The 12,781-nt window shown below is 42.3% G+C and overlaps 1 protein-coding gene across 7 annotated transcripts in view; it reads left to right on the top strand.

The window, feature by feature from the left end:
* Positions 1–9,196, top strand: part of ZNF318 (zinc finger protein 318) — a 28,381-nt gene extending 19,185 nt beyond the window's left edge. For 2 of the 7 annotated variants that reach the window (XM_065912481.1, XM_065912480.1), the window contains exons 7-10: positions 2,791–2,991; positions 3,448–3,547; positions 4,468–4,586; positions 4,868–9,196. In XM_065912481.1, the coding sequence (XP_065768553.1) occupies positions 2,791–2,991; positions 3,448–3,547; positions 4,468–4,586; positions 4,868–8,173 (3,726 nt within the window). In that variant the 3' untranslated portion in view covers positions 8,174–9,196. Of the gene's footprint in view, positions 1–2,790; positions 2,992–3,070; positions 3,548–4,467; positions 4,587–4,867 lie in introns of those variants that run through there. The other 5 variants (XR_010660021.1, XR_010660020.1, XM_065912485.1 and 2 more) reach the window with 5 other exon arrangements.
* Positions 9,197–12,781: the final 3,585 nt, after the last annotated feature.

Below are 12,781 nucleotides of genomic sequence, written 5' to 3'. Positions count from 1 at the left end.
TTGCTGTTTCCTTCTCCAGTGGACCACGTTTTGTCAGAAGTCTTCATTATAGCCCTTCCTCTTGCCTGGCCCTGCCTGGCATAGCTCATAGCTTCACTGAGTTACACAACCCCCTTTGCATAACAGGGTTGTGATCCTTGTGGCTCAGTGGTAAAGAATCTGCCTGCAATGCAAGAGATGTGGGTTCGATCCCTGGGTTGGAAAGATCCCCTGGAGAAGGAAATGGCCACTCCCGTATTCTTGCCTGGGAAATCCCATGGATGGAAGAGCTTGGTGGACTACAGTCCATGGAGTCACAAAAGAGATTACAACTTAGCCACTGAAAGCTATGTAGACAAGGTCCTTATTGTCTTGTAATGGGAGATATGCAGGTTAGGTAATGACAAGTGCCTAAAAAAGAAAACAGGCCAAGGAATATGGAGTAGTTAGGGAAAGTCTTTTGAATAAAGTGACATTTGACATTCTGTTCCTAGTCATATATCTGTTTTGATTATTCAGATACATCTTTTAATAGATTTGTGTGTTTTAAAAAAAATTGGTTGCACTGGCTCTTTGTTGTTGTGCACAGATTTTCTGTAGTTGTGGCTGCTGCTGGTGCTGCTAAGTCGCTTCAGTCGTGTCCGACTCTGTGTGACCCCATAGACGGCAGCCTACCAGGCTCCTCCATCCCTGGGATTCTCCAGGCAAGAGCACTGGAGTGGGTTGCCGTTTCCTTCTCCAATGCATGAAAGTGAAAAGTGAAAATGAAGTCCCTCAGTTGTGTCCAACTCATAGCGACCCCATGAACTGCAGCCTACCAGGCTCCTCCGTCCATGGGAGTTTCCAGGCAAGAGTACTGGAGTGGGGTGCCATTGCCTTCTTTGTTAGTTGTGGCAGGTGGGGGCTAGTCTTCGTTGTCATGCATGGGCTTCTCATGGTGATGGCTTCGCTCGTGGAGCATGGTCTCCAGGGCACATGGGCTCAGCAGTTGTGGCTCACGGACCCTGGAGTGCTCGGGCTTCAGTAGTTATGGTGCATGGGTTTAGTTGCTCCACAGCATGTGGAATCTTCCCAGACCAGAGATTGAACTGGTGTCCCCTGCATTGGCAGGCAGATTCTTATCCACTGTACTACCAGGGAAGTCCTATTCAAATGTATTTTGATATTTTGTTATTGTTCAGTTGCTAAGACTCTTTGCAGCCCCATGGACTACACCATGCCAGGCTCCTTTTTCTTCTGCTATCTCCCAGAGTTAGTGGGCGATAGTTGCTCACATTCATGTCCGTTGAGTTGGTGATGCTATCTAACCATCTCATCCTCTGCCGCCCCCTTCTCCTTTTGCCTTCAATCTTTCCCAGCAACGGGGTCTGTTCCAGTGAGTCAACTCTTTGCATCACATGACCAGAATATTGGAACTTCAGCATCAGTCCTTCCAATGAATATTCAGGGTTGATATCCTTGAGAATTGACTGGTTTGATCTGCTTGCAGTCCAAGAGACTCTGAAGCATCTTCTCCGACACCACAGTTTGAAAGCATTTGTTACTTACTCTTCTGGTATTTCATGACTATCTTTCCATGTCAGTAAATAGACTTCTGTAATATCATTTTAGCAACCTTATTTTTATTGTTGTATGGATAACAAATTTAACCAGTTAAATCACCTGTAGTTTGACCTAATTTCCTAAGGATAAATATCATGGAATAGAATTGCTTGGTCAAAGGTATAAAGAATTTTGAGGTATGTAATATGTATTCCTCAATTATCTTCTGGAAAGGTGGTGTCAGTTAGTATTCACAAGCAGTGTATGCATGTGTCCATCCCTTACCTGCTGGGTATGATCTGTTTAGTGACCCTTGAATAGGACTGTAAAAGGGAAAGATTATCTTTGAACTCTCAGTTGTTTCCCTTTCTCCATTTAGTCTTCCTTTCCCCACCAGCCAATAATCCAGGTGCTCCATTCCCTGATCGTGTCTACTGTGGAACCTCCTTCATACTTACCTTCTCTGTGTTCCAGAATTATCTTTTTTATGTGCCTCACTCCCCAGCATTATCCAGAATTCTCATTTCCTGAATACCTTGTTCTCAGCTTGCTGAAAAATGAATTCATATTATTTATTATTGATCAGTTAATGTTGGAGAGTTGATATGTTTTAAAAGAGGATTCATATTTAACTGAAAGATGTTAAATTCTAATGGTGACATTTTAGGCAGTTAGAAACATTTTACCCAGATTCCTGTAAGTCATCCTAAGTGGATGACTTTCCCCTTTATCTATGCCAGCCTAGGTTCTCTAGTTTTCTTTACTGGATGTGTCTGTGATAAGAGAGTTCACTGTCATCTGGTTTGTTTTTTTTTTCACTTGCCTAATCTGTCAATTACCTTTTCCATTTCCTCTTCCCTTCCTAGTTGTTATCATGTGTTTAGTTGTACAGGTAACACATTTAACGTCTACCAAAGGTGATACTATAGAAGATTCCTGTCCACTCTTGTTCTCTACCTCTCTCCCCAGAGGCAGCCAATGTTTCCATAATCCTGAGTATTCTTCTAGATATTTTCAGATATATAAGTAAATATATTGTCATAATGGTTTGTTCTTCATGATGACATGACACTGGAATCAAATTAATTCTCTTTGAGTCTTGCAGACAGATTCCTTGTGTGGTTTGTCCCAGTTTGTGCAGCTTTAGGCACTGGAAATATGATCATATTGTACTATTTCTGCTATTGTGGTAGCTACTTGCTTTTTCTGAGGGAAGACAGATCTAGATTGTCTTGAATTCCTTCTTAGTACAGGTTTTTCCTCCTCTAGGAATCAAAGATAAACAATGAGAATTTCCGAACTAAGAGCCCCAAGCCTGCTGAGAGCTCTCAGCCAGCTAAGCAGTCTGATCAACCCGTTGCTGCCTATGAGTATTATGATGCTGGCAATCACTGGTGCAAAGACTGCAACACCATCTGTGGGACCATGTTTGACTTCTTCACCCATATGCATAATAAGAAGCACACACAGGTAGGTATCTTGCCCTCTGTTATTTCCATTCTTGCCCTCCTTCCCCTCAAACTCCTATACCCCCATCTGTATTACAAAGCTGGAAAATGAAACATTCTCATATGGGCAGGAGCCCCAATCTGAAGAGCCAAGAGGTACCAACAAAGGAGACACCATCCCCAGGGCTCAGTCCAGGGGACCTGCCTGTAACTAAACACCATGGCAAGTGTAAGTGAGGCTGCTGCCTCTTTTGATTCCTTGAGTACCTGATTATTTGTTTCATTTTATCCATTGCTAGTACTTGCTCTAACATATGTTTACCTTTTCCACAGGTGATTTCCGTTTAAACAGTTGGCAGAGTGGGTGGGGGTGGGCAGCTGGGGGCTTCTGGTCCCCCCTGGTTGTTGGGGAGAAAAAGAAAAGTGGGTCATTGAGATTTTAGTGCTGTGTGTGAGCGCCTCTGCCTCTTGCAAATAGACACTGGATCCCTACAACAGACCTTGGGCTTCAAAGACCCAGAATGAAGCCAAGCAAGATGCTGTAAAGCGCACTGACAAGATAACTGTTCCTGCAAAAGGTATGTTTCCTCCTTGCCATTTTTGTGGTTCCTTACATTCAGTCAGGGAAGAGGTATCCCTGAACTAAGATGCAAGGAAGCATCATAGAGTGAGACATAACCATTACTTCTAGCAAAGCTGCAAGATTGCAGTCCATGTGCACAACTAGGTCCTAAAGAAATAAAGAGAGCCATAAGACAGGAACAATCTCTATCCATATGGCCAACAATCTAACAGATGTTAAACACACACATACCACTCTAAAATAAAACTTTGTGCTCGCTTCGGCACCACATGGGCTAAAATATGACTTTCTTCACCACTGACTTATGCACCAAAACCTTATTTGAAATCCAGGTGAAAAAGAACAGTAAGAGGTGCAAAATAACTGCCTTTTCAGCTAAGAACTATAAAATATTTTTGAATAGTTATCATTATGGGCTAAGTTGAGAAATAGTTTCTTTGTCTTTAAACTTCTCAGTTTCTTACCTTTGTAAGTAGTCAGTGCTTCTACATCCTTTATATCTGTAGAACATAAATTCCTAAGTAATTAATACCAAAATGAGAGATTCTCATACAAATAGTACTGGGCTTTTTGGGAGTATAATTTTTAAATCTCCTAAGATGCTTAGTGCTAGTTAGAATTTGAGGAGAATCAGCAACAAAAATGAGTCTGGCACAGAAAACTCCTAAATTAACCAGTTAAGGGATTAACCAGTTAGTGTTCCCAAAATGTAGAAGGGATGGAGGTCCTGAGTTTAGGCTTTAAGTTGGAAAAACACACCACTGGGATTCTAAATGCTCCTTCTGACTTGAAAGTGAGTAAAGTCCTCTATACTGTTAATCATTTTACTGCAAAAGGGAAGTGGGATTTCCTTTGGTTGCTGTCATCTTGGGTTAGAAATGACTTACTTTCTTGACTTTGTTCCACTTCTTACAGGCTCTGAGTTTCTGATTCCCATCACTGGATATTACTGCCAGCTCTGTGAGGAATTTTTGGGGGATCCAATTTCTGGAGAGCAACATGTGAAGGGTTATCAACACAATGAGAAATACAAGGTTGGTCTTTGTAGTAGCCTATGGAGTTTTCCCACTTTCTGCAGTAATCCTTTTGATGTTGTCAAGCTCAGAGGTAGAAAAAGTCCTTAACACTTCAAATTCTGTATACCCATAAAGAAGTTCTCAGTCCTAGTAAGAAATGTTAACCTGAGAGGACCATTTATCCTTGAGGAAGGTGACTCAAAATTTTCACTAAATGAGTTCTAATAGTGGTAGGGCCAGATTTTCTCTCTTAAAGCATTTTGCCCAGTTACTGAGCCTTTATCTTTTCTCTTCCCTAGAAATATGTGGTTGAAAACCCATTATATGAGGAGCGACGGAATTTGGACCGCCAGGCTGGCTTGGCCGTGGTTCTAGAGACAGAACGGCGGCGGCAGAGTGAGCTGAAGCGCAAGTTCAGTGAGAGACCGAAGGAAGAGAAGAAAGAAAAACAGGCAAAGATTATGAAGGAAGTAAAGGAGGACGACAGGGTGTCTGAGGAATTAGAGGACCAGCTTTCTGAGGGTGGAAACTCCCCTGAAAAGCCTGAAAATAGAAAGAGGCCTAGCATCAAACTCCAATTAAAAGAAGAAATAAAGAAAGAACCACCAATATCTTCCTCTTTTGGGAAATTCAGCTGGAAGAAGCCAGAAAAAGAGGAGGAAAAAAGTTTAGTGATCCCAAGTATTCCCAAAGAAGAGATTGTGGAAAGTGGCAAGGACAAAGAGGATGGCAAAGCTGATCCTGGGAAGGCAAAGCCTATCAAAATCAAACTCTCTGGAAAAACTGTTGTTGCACATACTAGTCCTTGGATGCCTGTAGTGACAACTTCAACCCAGACTAAGATCCGACCCAACCTGCCCATTCCATCCACAGTCCTCCGCAAATCAGGTTCAGCCACAGTAAGCAAGCCAGCTCCACTTAACACCTTTCTATCCATCAAGTCTTCTGGAACCACTGCTAAGCCTCTGCCAGTGGTTAAAGAGTCTTCAGCTGATCTCCTCTTGCCTCCCGACATCATCTCTAAAGCATTTGGAGGGGAAGAGGTGATTTTGAAAGGGTCTCCAGAGGAAAAAATGGTGCTGACTGAAAAGAATGAGCCACCACATATACCTGAACAAATGCTACCACCTCCACCACCACCACCCCCACCGCCACCTCCACCACCTCCAGTTATACCTCCTCCAGCTGCCCCATCTCCTGCCCAAGCAAATGCTATTTTGGCTTCAGTAAAATCAAACCCAGTTGTATCTCACACTGTCATCCCTGGCTTCCTGGGTCCTAACATTTTGAACCCAGCATTACCGGTAGCCATCATGGCCTCAGCACAGCCTACTGCCATTCCTTCTGATGAGACGGCTCCTGGGGTGAGTGAGAGTGACCGGGACCAGACCCTATTCTCTGTGTTGGTGCGTCCTCCACCTCCCCTCTCAAGTGTGTTCAGTGAACAAGCCAAAAAATTGGAAAAGCGGAATTCATGCTTAGCCACAGCCAATGCTAAGGATCTGTATGACATATTCTACAGTAGTGGTGGAAAAGGAGCCCCTGACACTAAGTTGAGTGGTGGTCCATTGGCCAACGGGGAAAACAGAGCTGAAAATTCAGACACCTCTTCCACTTCTACTTTGAACAGCAGTGCATCCCAAGAGGAGTTGCCTTCAGGTAGAAATTTGGTCTCTGCTCCTTTGGTCAGCAACTCTGAAAAGCCTGTTTCAAAACCTTTGGTGTCCCTAGGAAGATTGTCAGTTGTAGAAAATGTAGACTCAAAAAACAGAGACAGCAGCTATGGCTTTCTGCAGCCTCTGACAAGATTATGCCAAAACAGGCCTTATGAAACTATTACTCCAAAGACAGAGACTTTGGTCAAGTGGGCCTCTGGTTCCTTCCAGAGTGATCCTAATAAGGATATAGCTCCAGTGAGGAAAATTGAACTTGACATGGGAGACCCTGGGCCACCAGGTGTGGAGCCAGCCTCTGAGCTGTCAGATATACAGTGTCATACCATGCAATCTCAGAAGTTGGTAGAAACCCACCTTGTGGAATCTAGTAAGCAGCAAAGCCAGGAGCTCCACCAGTCTAAGGATTGTGGGGAAAGTGAAGTAGACACAAGCACTGCACTAAAAGAAGAAGTGAAACTCTCTGAAAGGACAGTGAGAGAGGGAACAGATATTAATGTTGGGCCCAATAGCATAGAGGACTCTAATTTGAACAGTGGGAACAGATGCATGTGGGAGGAAGAAGTAGAACAGCCCAACTCACATGGGACTGAAAAAAAGGCTAAACAGTCCAGGAAATTGATAACAGAAAGTAAAACTCAAGGTAAAGTAGTACCTGAATTGAAGACACAAGCTGTCTCTTCCACAAAGGCAAAAATAGACTCATTTCCGCCAGAAGCTAGGTCTTTACTCCAAAACCCACAAGATGTGAAAATTTCTGCCCCAGAATTGCTTCTTCAGTCCCCAGCCAGATCAGATATGTGTTTGAAAGACCATGAACAGAAGCAAGGAGTTTCAACTGGTAGTGAGGAGTGGCTAGAAAATTCAGCACCAGAATCAGCTTCCAGAACTTCTAGGTACAGAAGCCTCAGACTGAAGAGAGAAAGATCAAAAGACTTGCAGGGTAAAATGACCTATAAACTGACTGTTTGGGATGAGAACAAGAAGCCAGAGACCTGGGAGAGCCCAGAGAAACCACAAGCAGAAGCCCTGGAGCTTCGAGATGTCCATCCAGAACTTACAGTGACAATAGAGAACAAGGCCTTAGAAAACTTTGAAGTTACAGACTTAAAAGTAGAAGAGCTTGCTGCCCTGGGAAGCCTGGGGGATATAGGTGTTGATTTCTGCAATACTCGGGTAGACCCAGCACATAGATCCCCAGTTGCCCTGTCTCAGAAAGTATGTGAAGAAAATTCTGTGTTGCCTCTAGGAAGTAATCCCTCCAATCTCACCGACGTTGAACCAGTACCATCCTTTTCTGAGTTTCCCTTAGATTCTCCCAAAACCCTAGTGCTGAACTTCGGAGCAGAGGGTGAACAAAACTCATCTAATCCCAGAACTGGGAGGATCGCTTCTAACATTTTGAAAACTGGACTTCCTATAGAAAACGTTGGCCTTGGCTTGGGGAGCCTTGAAGGAACACACCAGGCCCTGGACCTGTTAGCAGGAGGAACGATGCCTGAGGAAATAGAAGAAACATCTCAATTAGAGAAACAAGATTCACTCAGATTGGAATCAGAAACAATTAATCCTTTAGGCCTTGGGCCATCTCCTTGCCTTCCAGACCTTGTTGATTTTGTCACACGGACATCTGGAGTTCAAAAAGAGAAGATATGTTCTCCTCTCTCTGAGCCAGGTGACCCTCCTGAGTGTAGTTCCCTGGAGATGGGACCACTACAGCTAGAAATACCGAATGCATCCATCACGGAAGTAGCAGTTCCTCAAGTAGATGAGTATAGTGACAACCCTTTGAATGTAGTAAAATCTGTGGCTTCAGGGTCCCATACAAGGGAACAGGTAGCCGGAGGCAGTACGATCCCTCAGGAAATAGCTGCACAAGAAGCTGCAGTTGATGCCCTCCAGGACCACACGGAATCCAGTGTTCACAGCTGAGATAGCATGTTCAGAGCTACTTGTGGATGAATCCTATTGGCTTCTAGAAATCAGGTGCCCAGGTGACACAGGACTAGTTGGATCTCATCTGGAACCTACACTAAGAGATGCAATCAGCATCTTAGAGTAAATGTTCATGGAAGCTAAAAAATTTACCTCCGTTCCTTTTTTCCTTAAGAAACCAGACAAATCAATCATAATTTCTATACATATCTGTAAAAAAGTATTTTCTGTTAATTATTATTATTATTTTTTGCCAATTTATTTTCTCCAACTTTGTCATTAAAATCAAATGTCTATCTGGCTCACCACCTAGTGTGCTTTGATTGTATTTTGGCTTTGACTCTGCCATTTCTGGGGGAGGAGGGAGACAGAGCTGACTTCTCCAATTGCTGTGTTGTATTCCCACCCAATTTCTTGGGCAGCTGATGGATCTCTGGGAGAAAGACAAGAAAGCCTGCTGAAATGGAAAACTACTGATGAAGGAAGGATTGTTCATCTCTTAGGCTTTCCATTTGGATGGGCCTGCCTTAACATTGTTTGAAATGGAGCGTGAGTAGCCCTTTTGTTTACTGTTTACTTCCTTGTGGCATGTCAGTTCCCACACTTCCTTCATTCTGTTGCCCTTGCTTGAGCTGGTCCTGCTAATCCACAAACCTATTTGGAAATGACCTCAGTAAACATGGAAGAAAATCTACCAGGCTCACTTTTGGAAGACAACAAATCGGTAAGGCTTATTCATGGCTCAGTGCCAGGAGGAGATAAGCTTTTTGGGTCCCTTTTGTTTTTGAAATGGCCTTTGTTCATTGTACTGTGATCCACTGACACTTTGTGCAAAATTATTTAGCAGCCATTTTCTGTTCTGAAGAGGTAGAAGATCTGAAACTTGTTTTGGGATTGTATTCATTCTCTGTTCCACACTCATATGTATTCCTTCCTCTACCTCTCCCTTTCCCATTTTTTTCTCCTTAGTGTGATGTTTTGGGTTGTACATTTGTTCAAAAGATTAAAGATTTATGAGTTGACTTGGACAAGTTTAACTTTATTTTTATTGTGTTAATTACTTGGAATAAATGCATTAATCTCATGTTTCTTTCTGGATTTTTGTTTTGCAACCACACACATTTGAATTTCATTGGAAAGCTAGAACAATGAACTTCCTCTGCCCTATTGTCTGTCTCCCCGTCCCAACCTACTTTCCTCAGTTGTTAGGGCTACTTTTGTCAGGTTATAGTCTCTGCCCCAGTGCTTCCTGGATGGGTGGTGAGTAGGCAGCAGAGGTCTGGTTTTGGCATCTTTCTGTTGTGCAGCTTTGTATATACTTTCATGTTGACTTGCTCAGTGCTGCTTTGGGAACTGAGCTCCCCAAAATACTCATGTTCTTGCTGAGGGTGCTCTTGGGCAACAGAGAGCTTGGTCCTTAGATTTTCTAATATCTGTCCCAGTTTCCTCTTGACGCTGTAACTTGGCTCAATAGAGGCTTTGATGTCTTATTTTCCCACATGCCTCAAAAATAATGCAAAGTTGCTGATCTTTTTTCCTAAGAATTCTTGTTTTTCTGTTTCCTTGTGTGCAGAGCTGCAGAATCCCTGTGTTAAGTTTATGAAGGCTATTTTTCTTCACTGATTCAGAAATTTAGACGTTGTCCTGGCCTCCCTTATTTGTCTTGTGGAAGGGGCACAGATTTGGAGTAGTTAGGTCCTTGGATGATCCTCGGCCATTTGCCTTACTGTGGTTTCAGACAAGTTACTTTGCCACACTGTGCCATAGGGATTTTTTTTTTCTTTAATATGGAGGATCATTGTCTCCATCTCACATCAGATGTGTACAGGGTCAGCCATCCTGAACTGTCTTCCAGAGTCTGCTTTATAGGCCGAAACCTGAGTTCAGTGCATTCTTCTGGCCTGGAAACCATAAGCAGATTCAGAAGGTCCCTTTTAACAAAACATAACCCGGGTAAGCTTTGGAGATATATTTGTTTCTCCAAAGAACTGCTCCCTCTCCATTCTGGGAGTTTATTTACAGAAATTCAGAGAACATAAGAGTTTAAAATGCCAGTAGTTACTGAATTTCAGGACTGTTCACTTAGTAAGTTCCACGTCCCTTTGGGGAGAGATGGGTGAGTTTAAGTAGGCATGGAGAAGGGTTGATGCCATACAGATCCCAGCGCTGAACACTCGGAGTCAGAATCTTACTCTCTGGTTGGAAGTGGGTCACGTGAGAAGGATGGGGGAGGGAAAAGACAAAATTTAGGAAGGGTAGAACTAATTTATGGTCAGGAAGTTCCCCTGGAAAAGGGCATGGCAACCCACTCCATATTCTTGCCTGGACAATCCCATGGACAGAGGAGCCTTATGGGCTACAGCCCATGGGGTCACAAAGAGTCAGACATGACTGAAGCGACTTAGCATGCATGCATGAACTAATTTAAGTAACTGGAGCTGGAGTACTTTGAGAAACTCCTCTTGTAGTCTTGATAAAGGGCCACTACCAATCTTAGGCTTTTTCTAGAATAATGCCCACGTTTAAGAGCTGAAGCAATGGTGTTCTTCATATCTGCCTTGAACCAGCAGAAGGAGAGCTTTTAGGATTCTGTAGTTTGGGTGGAAAGTGTTGGTAGCTTCCTCTTTCATCAGTGGGATAAGGTTTTGGAGCTTATTTAGAGAAGCCATTTGAAACGAAGGGCAGAACTTGAATCCACTTGCTAGCGCCTAGAGTCAGGGCCTGTTTCTTTTTATTCAGTACTATCACAGTACTGAGTAAATTTTCATCTTAGGAGACAGGCACATGCAAAGAGTGGATCCTAATCTTTACATGTGGCTTATGGTGTCACATAACTTTTAAACATCTGCGAACATCAGAAATAGTTTTTGTTTGATTCCCTCAATTATGAGAACAGATGATCAGCAGTTAGTTTTAAATTTTGGCGAACACCAAGTTTTACCTAGGTTGTGTAAATAACCCCCTAAAACTTCCCCTTGACTTTGTGAATGGAGGCCTTTGCTTTGTAAACCTCTTTCTTTGCAGCTAACTTCAGGGCACATAATATCCTTAATAACCCTTCTGCTAAGCACACCTGTTTAACGCTATGCCACTCCATCTCTGAAAAATGTCAAAATGTTAGCTTGTGTTTTGGTAGTAAACACGCCAGAGTGTATATCCATTTATCAGACTGCCAGGTTAAGACACTGAGCAAGAATGGGGAGGTGGGGCTGGGGAGTTTGGACATATAGAATACAGGCGTCCAGTAGGGAGTTTAAGTGTTTTATTAAAAAGGGGGAGAGGGGGCAGGGGATCAGGGAAGAGACAGTAAGGTGGGATTTTGTAAAAATACGTATTCCCAAGCCCTGGTTCTAACTTCCACAAAGCTTACCTTTGTTCTAACCTGCAAAGAACCTAAGCAAGGTCTTCATTAACAATTCTATGAGAACATGGACAAATAAAAATAATTTGAGATTGTGAGCACATTTCTTCTTTGAGTTTAGTTTTACAATAATGTCTTATGTAATTTTTAACCAAAAATTACCTATACAATAACAGTATTCATTGATAGGCCAAGCACCTGAATTTACAATGAAAACCTACCCTTGAAAAAATCATCACCCAGATTTGCGCTCAACCCTTAACACTTGCGAAGACCATGTGCGTTTACATTGTAGCACTTATTGTGGTTGTACTTTTATATTTATGTGTTTCTTTGATTCATATGTGCCTCTTTCCCACTCCCTTCCCCCAACTAAATTATAAATTCTTGAGAGCAGGAAGTCTGTCTTTGCTTACTGTTTTTTATCATTGTATTCACAGTACACAGTTGCCTGGCACATTTAAGAGTGCTTGATAAAAATTCAGTAGAAGAATTAATGTTGTAGTAGTAGCTATTTTTTTTAAATTAACTCTGAATACTTAGCAGTTTATAAGTGAGTAAAAGCTGTGTATTGCTGATTGTATTTCCTGGGTGCTTAATACTTCAGAAGCTGACTGCCCTCTTGCTTCTGTCCTGGATCTTTATCTATAAGGCACTGTCTATAGCAGTGAGTGAATATCAAGGCTTCCATCATTTCAGCAGCATTCCAGAAAAGTGGTTGGTGCCAGGCTAGGAGGGGTACACTGCCCCTGAAGCTCCTACAGGAAAAACAGGATGGGAAGGGGGCAGTGCATTGACTTTAAAGTTAACAATAAAAAACTTTAGGGACTCTGATTTTCAGATGGCTCCTTTTCTCCTTTCAGCCAGATTTTATAGGCATTTTGAAGTAAATTAAGCCCCAAATCCCTCTGATTTAGCTGAAGGAATAATTCAACCTTTCATAGCCCAGCATCCTATTGTCACTTCATCAAAATTCTAAATAAAGTGGTCAATTTTATTTCTGGAAGGAAACAACCAAAAGAGTTGCCATTGGAAAAGGAATGAGTGGTGCTTTCACTTTTTATTTTGTATATTTTTGTTTGAACATTCTGACCATGAAAATGCATTTTATATAAAATACAAATATTTTATATGCATATAAAATATGTGCACATACAGGGAATTTTTATGTCAGTGAGACTTCTCTGGTGCTGAGAATTGTAGACCAGATTTTTTTTTCCCCTTCTGTATACTCTTATGTATTA

This window comes from Muntiacus reevesi, chromosome 20 (genome assembly GCF_963930625.1).
Source record: "Muntiacus reevesi chromosome 20, mMunRee1.1, whole genome shotgun sequence".
NCBI classification, from domain to species: domain Eukaryota; kingdom Metazoa; phylum Chordata; class Mammalia; order Artiodactyla; family Cervidae; genus Muntiacus; species Muntiacus reevesi.
Note: the sequence above shows the minus strand (reverse complement) of the source record. Positions and strands in the feature narration are given on the sequence as shown.